The 14,607-nt window shown below is 40.6% G+C and overlaps 2 protein-coding genes across 3 annotated transcripts in view; one reads left to right on the forward strand and one right to left on the reverse strand.

The window, feature by feature from the left end:
• Nucleotides 1-2,655: 2,655 nt before the first annotated feature.
• On the forward strand, nucleotides 2,656-10,554 carry galnt17 (polypeptide N-acetylgalactosaminyltransferase 17). The gene is made up of 11 exons (XM_067246363.1): nucleotides 2,656-2,911; nucleotides 3,230-3,413; nucleotides 5,090-5,256; nucleotides 6,687-6,861; nucleotides 7,242-7,439; nucleotides 7,870-7,987; nucleotides 8,363-8,548; nucleotides 9,191-9,328; nucleotides 9,563-9,658; nucleotides 9,915-10,076; nucleotides 10,357-10,554. Exons 1-11 carry the CDS (start codon nucleotides 2,671-2,673, stop codon nucleotides 10,498-10,500), a joined length of 1,809 nt encoding a protein of 602 aa, XP_067102464.1. The 5' UTR covers nucleotides 2,656-2,670; the 3' UTR covers nucleotides 10,501-10,554.
• Nucleotides 10,555-13,150: 2,596 nt separating this feature from the next.
• caln1 (calneuron 1) overlaps nucleotides 13,151-14,607 on the reverse strand; it is a 29,748-nt gene continuing 28,291 nt past the window's right edge. For both annotated transcript variants that reach the window (XM_067246423.1, XM_067246422.1), the window contains exon 7: nucleotides 13,151-14,133. The gene's annotated coding sequence lies outside the window, so the exon portion shown is untranslated. The remainder of the gene's footprint in view (nucleotides 14,134-14,607) is intronic.

The following is a 14,607-nucleotide window of genomic DNA, read 5'->3' on the forward strand; positions in this document are numbered from 1 at the left end:
TACAATAGCGCAATATTGCTGATAGTGCAACCAGCAGCCGAAATAACCTATACCTTATAAACCTATGCTAACCTAAGACAAGTGAAGTAGCCTACAATAGTGCAATATTGCTGATAGTGCACAGTAGGACAATTCCAAGGGCCCCTGACTGACAGGGCCCCCCAAAATAGGTAAAAACTCATATAAAAATGATATTATATTATTTAATTCGAGTTACGTAAAGCTTTGGATGGGACAGTTAGGTCCTAGAGATGTGGTGCCAACAGCTGCGCAGAGCAATTAGATTTGTTTGTCATGGGGCCCAAAATTCTGAGCTATAGTATACCATGTGTGTGCGTGTGTCACAACTATGAGTGTGCATGTTAAAAGATCTCAGAGCATAGCACCTCACAAAGGATTCCAGTGTTGTGTGTTCTCATGAGATAATTGTTTAACATGCATCGCCACCCATCCACCAGTAGCCTATTGACGCTATAAATGCAAAAAAAGTTTTGGGTCTGGGAATTATCCACTCTGTGAATACTGGTAATTAATAAACAATAAGAAAAGTTTACTTTTGATTTACCAAAAGCTCAGTGATTCTCATTTTTATCCCAACAGATTCAGAATACTAATCTCTTAGATTCAAGATGTTGACTTCCTTGCATAGAAAGATAGACTCTGCTGGGACTGATACACATATCATCATGACATTAAATAATCAAGCATTTGGTAAGATATGGATGTGTATTTATTTTTTTGGGATCAGACTGCGTAGTATTTAGGGGCAGGTTTTTTAGACGTAGTATTAACTATGTTTTTAATACGAAATTCAAGCAAGTTGTTGTATCGTAAATTCATAACTTTGTCATTCCAACGGGACCTATACCAATTCAGAGCTCTAATGTCTGACGCATTAAGGGGAAAAGGCCACAAGTTCTATTGCATTTTAAATGAGAAGATTTGCATAAATCCGATTACTCGTTTTATACTATAGGCTATTGACAATATTGACAACAAAAGTAATGTCTAACAAGGGTTGAATGCAATGTTTTAATTAACTTTTTAGTGAACCTTTGTCTTGTTTGTTTGTGTGGTCCGTAACAGAAACTCCATTCCGTGTTTTTCCACGTGCCATTCTTCAGCGTTATCTGGCACATAAGGAGAGTTAAAAGAAATAGTGCCACACAATGAACAAGCAAACCGCGGGAATATCAGAGGTGTTATCAGCGCGTTTCTCTGATTTTGAAAGGAGTAACCTATAACAACGCGTTCTCATGATTTAATTCGCATGCCAGCCTATGCTGTACTGTGTAAGGATTGGATAGGTTGCATCTGTGGATTATTTTTTAAAACCGTCTCTGGTGCAGTCTTATGCAATGCAAACGTTAAACAATCTAACAACCATTGATCATGCGTGATACGGCACGGCAACTGCTCAGGTATGGGAAATGCGCTCGATGTGATTATTTGTTTTCTATATGATTTTCAAGATCCGCGGACATCGGCGCAGTGCTTGTGTAATAAACCCTTACTACCAGTAGGGGTGGAAAGGAACTGCATGGAACAATGCGGGTAGCTAGCTGTCACAACCTTTTTCCCAGTATGGTGCGGTAGAGACTGTTATTTTGCGCATGTGTAAGGCAGACAACGTGAAAGAAAAATACAATAATTGTTTTCAATAAATCCATAAATACAGTCCTCACAGGGTTTCCGAGGCCCACTACTTATATAGTCAAGGTGCTCTGCAGAGCCCCATTGAAATGCCCACCGGTGCCCAACCAGTGCCCAACCAGCACTGAATCAAACTCCATCAGTCTCTTGCTGTCCTTCATCCTCTTTTCAAATGGGTCCCACAGGTAGCTTATCTTTCCTTGGTTAAAAAGGAATCCTATTTGGGGGTATCCACATGGCCAATGACAAGTGCGCTAGGCGCTCACTAGCTCACATGTAAATGACACCAAATAGCAGACTCCCTACCGCAATCGAAAAGAAGACAGACATTACCTTCCGACTCTTTAAATATCAAAAACATTGGCTCATCAAATTATACCAGACCAATATTAGGCAGGCTATTTGTGCTGATGATCTTATAACAAGACACGAGCCGGAGACACGCATGAAAACCCATGACTAAGCTCCCCAAATTTCCCAGAAAGGGGACGCAACCTAATAACCCCTCCAATGCGAAATGGTAAGTACCTCAATATGACTTAGGCTACTCTTACAATGACTGAAGATGACTGATTTAAATGTTTTTTTAATTGTATTTGTTTGTTACTTGTGTATGGTCAATCACTGGGAATGTTTCATTAAAATACTGTACAATCCAAAATCCTCAGTCCAAAGGCCACACCAATGACTGAATATTTTAGTATAGTTTAGAAGGAATAACATGAATGAATGAAGTTCAAGACAGTTGTGTGTGAGTCTTTGGGTCTCAGTTGGATGTCTCGGCGCTTAGCAGATCCCCACAAGGTACCCAGATAGCAGAAGGAGGAGAGTAGATGATGAAAGATTGTTTGGTCATTGATGGTCTGCCAGAACAAAGCCATTTAACCTGAAAGTAAATAACGGTGCACATTACTCTATTTTCAGCTTATTACGCATCGAAATATATATAAATACGGGGACTCCTGCAACATCTCTTCAAGGATTGTGCTCCTTGGATCCCGGGCGCTGGCGACTTTAATGGCTTCTGTGTTCAGAAGATGGAGAGTGTTCTTGGTGCTCAACGTGATTGTGGTCGCAGGGTTCATGGCCTTTTGGGCCAGGTGCAACACAAGCAGTGTCAAAGGCACCGGTCAGGACCTGTTAGGTGAAGGGAAGAGGCAGTCACGAACCAACAGCACAGCTCAAGGCTCCATCACCCATGAGGTGCTGCTGAAGAGACTGGGGTCATTGGAGGATGTGGTCTACAGACAGCTCAATGGCATGGCTATATTTACACTTTAAAGCTTTAACACTCCTGTCAGACGTTTTCTGTCCAATCAGGGCACTGCCTTTAATAATTGAAAGCAATATATTTATGTTTAGTTTATCTGTTTTGTGAAGCTAGATGTGTGGTATCAGATGGACCATTCTAGTTATTGTTTCTATTCATTGTTAGTTTCTTTGTATAGTGGAATGTCCATATGTCCATATGGCATGTGGTTGTCTGACTATTCTAGATTTATTTTCATCAATATCAAGGGATGATAAATGGCACACAAGTAATAACTTGGATGTTGTACTGGACCATGTTTCACAGGTCTGTCTAAGTCACTAGGCCTCACCGAGGGATTTGGGGGGCGAGGGAAGGCAGGCCTACCTGCCACCCTGTCGCCAGAGGAGCAGAGCAATGCCAAAGTCTTGAGAGAAAAGTATGGCTACAATGCCTACCTGAGTGATAAAATCTCCCTGGACAGGAGCATTCCCGACTACCGCCCCAACAAGTGAGTGCTGGCTCAGAGGACTGCATGTGTTGTCATAAATGGGCCACCATTTCAACACCCCTATCCTAGGCTTAAGTTGTCGTAACACAACAAGTGATGCCCTAAGCTGTATGTTTAGTACCGGCTAAAGCATTAGAACAAATTTGACTTTAAACTTTTACTGCAGAATTGTAGTCATACAAACACAATTTGTCTTCTAAAACCAGATAATGTGTAATAGTAATCCCTCACTGTCTTTCCTGGTTTGATAAAGTTGCAACATTCACAGCCCATCACAGCCCATCCGCTCCTATATGCCAATGTCTTCATAAACAATCATCCTTGAGCTCCCCTCAGGGAACATTAACTCACACACTTCTAAGGTATATTTCAAAACGAGGCATGACACAATGTTGGTAACACAGCATTGTCTTTCAGCTCTGAGAAAGCTGCTTTTCCTCTGGGTTAAGTACAGTATCTAGATTATATATTTTTTTGTCATTTAGCAGACGCTCTTATCCAGAGCAACTTACAGTAAGTACAGGGACATTCCCCCGAGGCAAGTAGGGTGAAGTGCCTTGCCCAAGGACACAACGTCAGTTGGCATGACCGGGAATCGAACTGGAAACCTTCGGATTACTAGTCCGACTCCCTCACCGCTCAGCCACCTGACTCCTAGATGCCCTGCATGAAGCTTTAAGCAAAAAAGTTGAGAGTTCTGAAACAGAACTTAACTAATGTGTCTCTTCTGATGGTCTTCTTAGTCCAATCTGATCTTGTACTGCCAGTTGACTGTCTGGCAACTAAGTACAGAAGAGATGAAAGGCAAGGAAACGGAAGGGAACCTGTGTGAACTGCCGGGACACAACTTCTTCACCCTTTCTTGTCATTAACTCTAACTTTAACAACAAAGGCTACAGTAAAAATAGACCTTTTATCTCTTGCTACTTTCCACACTGTGATTGGGCAATAACTGTGAAAAAAAAGTGTGTGATTATGTTGAGCAAGAAAAGGCGCATGATTGCATTCAAATTCTATGAACATATTGCCAGCCACTCAGAGAAACACCATCTGTAGAGAAACACCATCTGTAAAGGAATAGAACAACCTGGCAACATAAAGTTAGGCACAGCTGACTTGGAATCATTTTTAATTGACGTAATGTAATGTTAGGACTTTTTATTTCATATCATAGAACTGGGCAACACTTTACATTAAGGTAACATTAACTGCCATGTAACTATAGCATTACCTATACTAAAACATTAGTCGCTATGTAATAATTACAATGCAATGAAATTGTATGACATAAGTGTTATAGGAAAATAGTATTACTAAAGTGTAAGTACAGTAAGGGGGGCAGGTGGTGTAAGGGTGTTTTGTAAAGGGGTAGTTGAAGGTTGTGTCACCAAACCAAGATCAATGTTAACATCCACTTACCCCTGGAAAACCCAACCTCCCCTATAGAAGAGTTTCATTTGTGGAATAACTTGTACCACTTAACTGTAAAGATGTCTAAATAACAGTTCGTATGTAAGTATAATATTGTTACTCGAGGTATTGCTATGTAGTTACATGCTAGTTAATGTAGCCTTAATGTAAAGTGCCCAAAACTGTTATGTCAGCCTCAAGTTTCTCCATTGTGTCCATAATTGCTATTTGACAGGCAATTGAATGTGTACACGTGTGTGACATAGGTGTAAGAGGGCAGTCTACCCAAGGGACCTCCCCACAATCTCCCTCGTTTTCATCTTCGTCAATGAGGCCCTGTCAGTGATCCTGCGCTCTGTCCACTCAGCGGTCAATCACACACCAGCCCACCTGCTTAAGGAGATCATCCTTGTCGACGACAACAGTGATGATGGTGAGTAAAAACACCTCTATACACACACACACACAAATGTATAAATTTTAATTCATATGTATACATTTTAATTAAGACAGTAAACTAAAGCATATGCATTCATTTTGAGGCCTCCTGTCTCTCACAAAGAGCACATCAATATATTGACAGACACAGCAGATATGCTGTCTTTACATCTTGCACGCATTTTGGTTTGGTACTCTCTTTTTAGCCTCATCACATTGGTTTTCTATCATAACAATATCAGCGAAAAAAGTATTTGCCCATGCAGCTGTAACAGAGGGCCACAACTGAGCTATAGTGACGTGGTGACAGTTTGACGGGTAGCCAGCTGGAGTCAACGTCTCCTTGACAAAATCCATCTTGGTGTTATTGGCGCTCTGTGTTTGTCCTGGTGACGGTGACGGATGGTGTCGGCTCTGAGACAGTTAGAGGCGGAAAACCGCAATAGGGTGTCAAGGGGGATCTCTGTGTTTTATTTATTGGGTCTGTTTTGTGTAGGGGATGAGGAGGGAACAAATCATAAGAGGGAGAGTGAGGAGTGGGAGAGATAGAGGGATGGAGAGAGGGAGGGATGGAAAGTAAATGAGGGACAGCAAAAGGCAAAAGAGGACAGGCCATGGGTGAAGAGAGTAATAGGCATAGACGAGATGGAAGGGGAGAGAGACAGAGGGAGAGAGAGAGAGAGAGAGAGAGCAAGAGAGAGAGACCTAGAGAAAAAAGGTAGAGACAGAGGAAATTAAGGAGGCGAGAATGGATGGGTAGAGAAATCTGAGGGAGGGAGGAGCAAAACAGAGACAGGGCTAGATTGTGGTAGGGTTGGGGGAGAGAGAAAAAAGAAAGAAGGATGAAGAGGTGGAACGAGGAAAAAGGTGGTGGAGACAGTTCAATTCCCCCTCTGCTCTTGGCACGGTTGGATGGCGCAGAGCCAACCATCTATCAACGAGGGGGAAAGGGAAGAGATTGCAGTGGCGGACAGGGAGCAGCATGTAAGCAAATAACACATACTCTACTGTCCACATATCTCTCGTCTGTTCCCGCAGTCACGCATTGTGCCATGGGACCAGGGGGTACATGTACGAGAGACATTGTGTCATGGGACCAAGGGGGTGTGTGTATGAAAGACAGAGGAAGAGGAGGAAGGAAAGGGAGGGTGTGTGTGTGGGAAATGAGTAAAAGGAAGGGGGATGCTAACAGTGTGTCAGAGAGGCCGATCACTTCAGTGAGTGATCAAGTGGTAGAACTCAGTAAGCCCCACATTCCCTCTGGTGTTGTATTGAGACTGTTAGCAAGCACAGAATCTCTCTCGGGCAGTAAGAAATGTAATCTCTTCCTGTGTGTGTGCATTTGTGTTTCTATTTGCTCAAATGGGGATGTCTTTGGATTTATATGTGTGTAAATGTGTGCGTGCCCATCATGTGTCATCACAGAGCAACTGAAAGGCCCACTGGAAGACTACGTGAACAAGCGTTACCCAGGCCTCGTGAAAATCGTGAGGAACCAGAGGAGGGAGGGGCTTATCCGTGCACGTATCGAGGGCTGGAAGGTTGCCAGTGGCGAGGTGGTTGGGTTTTTTGATGCTCACGTTGAGTTTACACCCACCTGGTGAGTTTACTGCTGCCTTTGAGACACAAGTTGTCTTCACGTACTATATAGATTTGTACGTTTTAATAAATAGTTTGGAGGGAGTTAATTCAGGAAATAAGGAATAAATTGTAGGTGCCTGTTTACAACTGACATGCTCATTACTGTATAAAGTAGTGTACTCTAGGTCTAAACTGCAGCATTCTATAAGAAAGGTAACACTCTTCACATGTTACAGACCAGGGTTGACTTGGCCCCACAGTAGACTCTCGAGCACTTCTCTCAATGGAATAACCCTCTGAGTCAATTCAAAAATTCAAAAAGAATATCGAAGAAGTCCAACTTCTTAGAGAGAGATCATAAAAGAAACCCCATACCATCTGTCGGTCTCTCTCTGCCAGGGTTGAGCCGGTTTTGACCAGAATCAAAGACGACCACAGGAGGATAATTCTGCCCTCCATCGATAACATCAAGCATGAAACGTTTGAGCTGGAACGCTATGAGAACTCTGGCCACGGTTACAACTGGGAGCTGTGGTGCATGTACATCTCCCCACCCAGGAAGTGGTGGGACGATGGGGACACCTCTGCTCCAATTAGGTGGGTAGACATGGAGGCAAGGCACACACACGGTTTGTTCTAGGTTATATCTTAACCCTCGTGCTGCCTTCGGGTCACATGACCCAAAGGTTCATAACGAACCATCGTTGTGTTTACCCAATTTTACCCAATACAAAAACAAATAAAAATAATTTTCTTTTAACCTTCGCAATGTGGGGGGTCTGAGACAGCCCAACGGTTAAAAGAAAATGCTTCACTTTGTTTTTGTATGCAGTAAAGTTGTCGCAATACGACGGTGGGTCACAATGACTGATGGGTCAGAACAACCCGAAGATAACATAAGGGTTAAGGAAGGGTTTTGTTCCAGCAAACTGTCCTATTTTCAAATGTTCTTGTTAAAAATGAAAAGTGCAAAAAAGTAGAAGAGAAAGAGCTCTCAAACCCAGAACTCATTTTCTCCCACCCCTAGGACTCCTGCAATGATTGGCTGTTCCTTCGTGGCCAACCGGGAGTACTTTGGGGAGCTGGGGCTGCTGGACTCTGGCATGGACGTCTACGGAGGGGAGAATATAGAACTGGGGATCAGGGTTTGTGTGTCACCCATTTTCTCTCCCACTTCTCCCTTCTGTTCTAAATGGAGCGTGGACTTTGCAGTGTGGCACAACTAACTAATGAAACACCGTCGGGAGACCTGGGGCAGAGGGGAAGTGTGTGTGTCTGTGTATGTGTGGGGGGACTGGTCGGGGAATGAAGATAGATGCATGTATATAAAAAGGAAGGCTGAATGCTGTTGTGTGCTTGGCCAAGGATTGGAGGATAGTGCACATTGTGCATTAGGTTGATATGGGTTTGCAAGCATTTGTTATTGATAATCGAAATGCCCTTCTAAGTGTGTGGGCTTGGATGAGTCACTGTAGAGTGTAAACAGTGTATTACTGCTCTTCACCCTCGTGGACCTCAAGGTGTGGCTTTGTGGGGGCAGCATGGAGGTGCTTCCCTGCTCCAGAGTGGCTCACATTGCCAGGACCAAGAAGCCCTACGTCACCAACCTCGCCCTCCACACACGCCGCAATGCCCTACGTGTGGCCGAGGTCTGGATGGATGACTTCAAGTCCAATGTCTACATGGCCTGGAACATACCTATGGAGGTGAGTGGGGAGGTTTCCACTTGAATGGTGTGACTATCAGTTTAGGTTCTGGGTATATAAGTATTAGACAACCAGCTGATTGGAGAGAGAGTTAACATACACCTCGACAAAGAAAATGACCAGTTAAGACACACAGTGGTTGTAGCAAAGTCTCTCTGAGGCATGAAAGTCAGAGTATAGTGTTTTTAGAGAATAAGGAAAACAAAGAGAACGTACAGCCAACAGATGTTTGTTGTACGCTCAGGCAGATACTACATCATAGACCTGTGACTGTTATCAGTACACAATATAGGTTACAATAGGATTGAATTTGAATGAATAGTAAGATAATAAGGCAATAGCTAATCAATTGATTGTTTTGAACATATTAAGCACATAGTAAGAGGCTGAATGAACCATCAGAATGTCAGTACAAACCTACCCACTACTTGGTAAAATACAAATGACAAAATACTTTATACAGAGATAGCTTCGCCTGGAGTGTAAACTGAAACCAAAACAAAATAGTTGTTGGCAGTGTAGCTTAATTTCCTTAATCATGTTATAACTTTGCCTTTATGACCTGTACATTATCTTGTCAAACTACCTTACATTATGACCCTGTTGTATGTTGAGACTCAATGCCTGTACATTTTCTTTTAGAATCATGGGATTGACATCGGAGACATCTCAGAGAGGGTAGAGTTAAGGAACAGGCTGCATTGTAAAACATTTAAGTGGTACCTGGACAATGTCTACCCAGAGATGAGGAGGTACAACAACACTCTCTACTACGGTGTGGTGAGTTGGCCATGTTATTTACCTGATTCATGAGTTGTGTCACGTTCGTAAATTGGCCAATCTACATCTCTAGGTCCCTGTAGGTGATCCACATTGGCACGATTTCAGAACAAACTAGCCAGACAGCAATTGTAATGTTTGTTCACAGTTAAGTCAGGTAATATTCTAACACTTTTTTTCTTCTCTGTTTCTCTCTCCCTTTCCTCCTTCCCCTCCCCCCACCTGTATTTTTAGATTCGTAATGTCAATGTGACTCATCTGTGTTTGGACCAGGGAGAGAAAGAGAATCACACAGCCATTCTGCATCCCTGTCATGGACAGGGGCCTCAGGTAAGTAACTACCACAGGCACACAACGCATGCCATAGATCTACAAATGTATCTGAAGTGAAGTTCTTTAATAAACAAGAAAAATGTAGTTTCACTTTTTGTATATTCTTTGAGATTGCAATTCTCATCTGAATGTTGAAGGTGGTATGATGTGGGAGTTGTTTTAGTAATTACGACATCTACTGTGAATGTCTTATCAATGAATAGTCACGTCAACAATTGCACAGCTAAGTGTGTTTGTCTCTGTTCTGTGCTAGTTGGGGCGTTACACTAAGACTGGTGAGTTCTACCTGGGTGCCTTGGGCAGCACAGGAGAGGAGACACGCTGTCTGATGGATGATAAGGTCAGCAGTTTCCCTCAACTCGTCAAATGTGAAAGCGTCTTTGACTCCAAGCAGACTACCTGGCTCTTTACTCAGGTGAGACTCCAAGGAGGTGATCAACACGATGGTTGTGGACTTGAAACACATCATAATGTATTTTGTTTTCCTTTGCAGAGATTAGCATCAAAGACATTATCTGGGATTTATTCACCATTTAGCTTTGTATAAAAAAAAGACACTTAAGACAATAAATTGAATTACCGAACAATGTTCTCCATTCATCTCTTAGTGCTGTGTTTCAAAGCTGGGTGTAAGACATGAATATCTCTGGGGGACTACTAATGGCTTAACGATGATCTCCTGTTCTGTTATTAAGAATGAGTCAATCAGGAACAGAGCCACTGGTCGTTGTCTGGAGGTAGTGAAGGCGAAAGTCTACTTTGGGTACCTGCTGGTTCTTCAGACCTGCTCCGGCCAGAAGTGGACCATAAAGAACACAGTGAAACACAGCCACACCTGACTAACTCACCTGTCATTTGAGACCAATAAAACTAAATTAGATAGTGAAATAACTTGCAATAAATAACATTATTGAATAATTGCAATATCATTTTTTAAATTTAATTTAATTAATTAATAATCGGCGATCTTGGGGTCACATGGGGCTTGGTGTTTGGTGTACATGATAGACATACACACCAACACCCAGGAGACCTTGTGCATGTGTTCACCCATCATCAAAGATGGGCAAACACGGATCAATACAGCCTCTCGGGCCCACTCAGAACTCCTTTAAAAAACCCTATTATAGTAAATGGTTTGGTTTGAAACCTGATGAAATGGCTGGAGGATTGTCATTAGTTATTATTATTACTATTTATTATTATTCATTATTATTATTTGTTACACTTTTTTTTCTCACTTGTTTTTTAAGGCATATCTGATACTGACTACATTGTCAGATTTTATTGCATTCTTAGTATAAAACAATTGCATTATTATGACGTTATAACATTTTCAAGTGTCATCTTCGGCTGAAAGTTGTCATCTATACACTGTCTAGCTTTTTTGATGGGATGTCCATTGACATATGATGTCACCTCCATACTGTAAGGAGACGCTGCACTGCCTACTGTACACCCCTACTGTAGGCACTGGGAGTAATGTAAATGTTACAACTAAGCTCTCAGTTGCTTTAGGTTACAAGCATTGTATGACATTATTTAAATTCCAAAATGTGCCATTTGCCTGCTGCTACTGTGTGTAAGTGGCCAACCTCTTCAATAATGCCCTGGGTATTGAGGAAGCTAATGAAATTGAGACTTGAAATCACAAACTTAATATAATTTAATGTAAGTGGAAATGTATTTTATTAATTTATAGATGATTAATGAAATAGAATTACAGGTTGGCAAAGTTTCATAAGAAGTCGACTGCATTTTTATTTGTGGTGAATTTGTATGGTTTGTACTTTTTTATTTATGTTTTAAACAAGGGTAAATAATAATTTGAAGCATCCTTAAAAGTATTTATGTAGCACCAGACCCAAGTTTAGTAGCATGACCTGAAATGTAACAACTTTTCAGGGTTTTAAATGTTTAGACATGTATTTTTCCTCAACTGATTTACAATGATAAAATGTTAACATACTGTTAATAATAACATAAACTAACAGCACAGCAAACTTTAAGCACTTTTTACACATTCATACGGAATTGCAGGCCATGTATGTGGATGGAAAACGCACAAATGTATGGGTCAATGCTTTTTGTATTGAATTGTATCAGATCATATATTCATATTTATCTGTTGTCATTTGGATTTTTTCAGATGGTCTTCCAATAAACTGCTGGACTAAAACTGTGTTTTATAATTTAATTAAATTATTAACTCTTTGATGCATAAGACCAGACCAATGTGATTAAGCAAGTATTTGCAATTTTCATGTTGTTTATGCAGTCATTTTAGCCTTTGTTTAAGGGTTAAGGGAGGAGTTTTTATCAGGCTTCATTTGTAGGTTACCTGTGCAAAATATAAACTTGAATGTGAAGGTTTTTTTAAATTACAGTTTAAAAACTGTAACAGCATTACATCAGAACCGGATATGAACATTTATTTTCTGCATCCTGCCTGAATGTATATTTGTTTATTGGATTTATTAGTTACAAACAAGTAACCATCTGTCACACTCAGTGACACACTGTCACACCTTAATGCTCCCACCCCATTTTTCAAAAATAGATCCAACCTCAAAAAAACTATTCCAAATGAGAATTGTTATCCCTTCATTCTGCTTAATTATAGCTGGCTAACATCTTGGGCTGCGAAAAACTCTCTTGGATTATGTCTGTCTGAGTAGTATTGTCACATATTCAGCAAATGTAGTTAGGTGAAGAGGAAGGCATCCATTGGCACAAGAAGTCAGCTAAGCTGACACACACAAGGCCTTTTACTAAGAAGGACTAATATGCGCTAGCTTGAGAAGGCAAGGACTGCATGCTAACACTGAACGCTAAGCAGTCACATAAACAGGGCACTGGGTTGTGGCTTGATGGCTCAAGGCTTTCCTTGTCACTGTCTGCTGATGGTAAACTACTGTTATCATTACACTATAGAGGAGCTAGTGTGCATAGTTTATTTTAGTAGACTTTTAGTAAAATTTACTCTGATTGTCAAACTGTTTAAAGATTTGATGATTACTTTGCTTTAGAATAAGGATTTATTTTGCTGTGGTAATTCTGAGGTGATGTTATGGCACCATTAACATAATTCAAATCATATTGTGTAAAAATGTAAGTTTAACAACCATTAATGTTAAGTAATCAGGCAAAGGGATGAGGGTTGAATGTTAACATTGCTTGACTTGTTAATAACAGCTGTTTACAAGGAGCCTAGGAGAGAGTATATCACTTTTGAGATTTAACTAATTTCATACTACATGCCATAACAAAACAGTACAGTAGGTTACAGTATGATGGAAGAGGCACACAAGATAAAACAAAATACACAAAGTCAAAGAAAGCAAACAATCAACAATGCAGTTTACAAAAAAATGTTTTATTGCATAAATGCTTTCCAATTTACCTTTGTACAGATTTGTATATTTACATACAATTTTTAAGTCTGTTTAAGTTAATACTTTTAACTTAAAAGTTAATTTTAAGTTAATATTACAACTTAAAATCTTGGCTACTTGTCTACATGTTTTAAATGTTGTGCATGCAGAGTTTACATATGTGTGTGTGTGTGTATATCCATGTGTTTTGTTTACATACTAGCTATGTACAATGTTATACAGCACAACCCTGGCTGACTCAACCATCATGCTACTTCAGTGAGGCCGCAGAGGTTTACACCCTAAATGGACTCAAATTCAATCATCTCAGTCATTTCAAGACATGCATTGAGGATAGCTACAGTGTCATTACTTAGAATTGTGTATCCAGGTTTTACAGTGCGCATTGGGAGTCCTGACAGGTAGAAAATTTGGGAGCTTAACAAAACACTCTCACATTGCTTTTCCAGTTCCATTACAATTGTGAATGACTGCAAATTAAGTCTTCTTTTCCCTCAGACTAAAGTGGGTATCATTAGTCCTCCAGTGTACCCTACAATATTTTGAACATAATATTGCACAAGATGCTCTTATTTTAACATTATAGATCAACAAAATGTCAAGTAGGTGCTATTAAAAAATGGCACTGGATAAACATTGTTTTGAATATAACCTCTTCAAGGACAGAGGGAGCTTTCCTGCCATTGGCAAATCATAATCATTTCTAATAAATACATTTTTATTTTATTTTAAATGTTTTCACAAACAGTTCCACCAGTCCTTTTGGTAGAATGTAATAAACCTTTATACAGATAAGATAGATAATAATCTTACTATAGTTAAACATTGAATGGTTAGTCATTGTGAAAAGAATGTAGTGACATTTTACTGACATATCATAACTCCTCATACTAAGACACAATGAGTCAAATATTACAGGTGCATACATTGTGGGTCTATAAGAAAACAGACCAGATTTCACAATCTATCCCCTAGGTGGCACTCTTACACAAGCCTGAGCATTTGTTCTCCCCTGCAGTTCATCTGTATGTACGGAAAGTACAAACGGAAGCCGAAAGACACATTTATGGGCTGTTCCTGCCGAAAAAATACATGTGTTCTCATTCAATGGTGTGACAGACGAAAAGCATCCATTTTGTGTTCACCAGTGCATCTCTGCAGAGTTTTATGGCTGTGGCCAGATGGAGGGTGACACAGTCAGAGAGCAGTGTCCTGTGTATTATCGTGTGGCAGCTGCCTCTGGTTTGCAGCACTCCCTCCCTGTATCTCTGGACTTGTCTGAGCAGAGTGTACTGACAATCATGCATATACATTCATACATTATTACCCCGATAACACAGACAAACGTGTAGGTTACGTTATTTACAGACGTTGACTTGATTGCATGCAAGTACATATTACAAGTCATTCTCCAAAAATAAATAAGCAGAGGTGGTTTTCAATCATTTACCCAAGAGTCAACACAGAAATACCTTTATGGATCATGGGTCATTTAAGATCATGAAGGGTCACGGGTAAGGCTTGTATACAAGTTTTAACACTTGTCCCAAT

This window comes from Osmerus mordax, chromosome 11 (genome assembly GCF_038355195.1).
Source record: "Osmerus mordax isolate fOsmMor3 chromosome 11, fOsmMor3.pri, whole genome shotgun sequence".
NCBI classification, from domain to species: Eukaryota; Metazoa; Chordata; class Actinopteri; order Osmeriformes; family Osmeridae; genus Osmerus; species Osmerus mordax.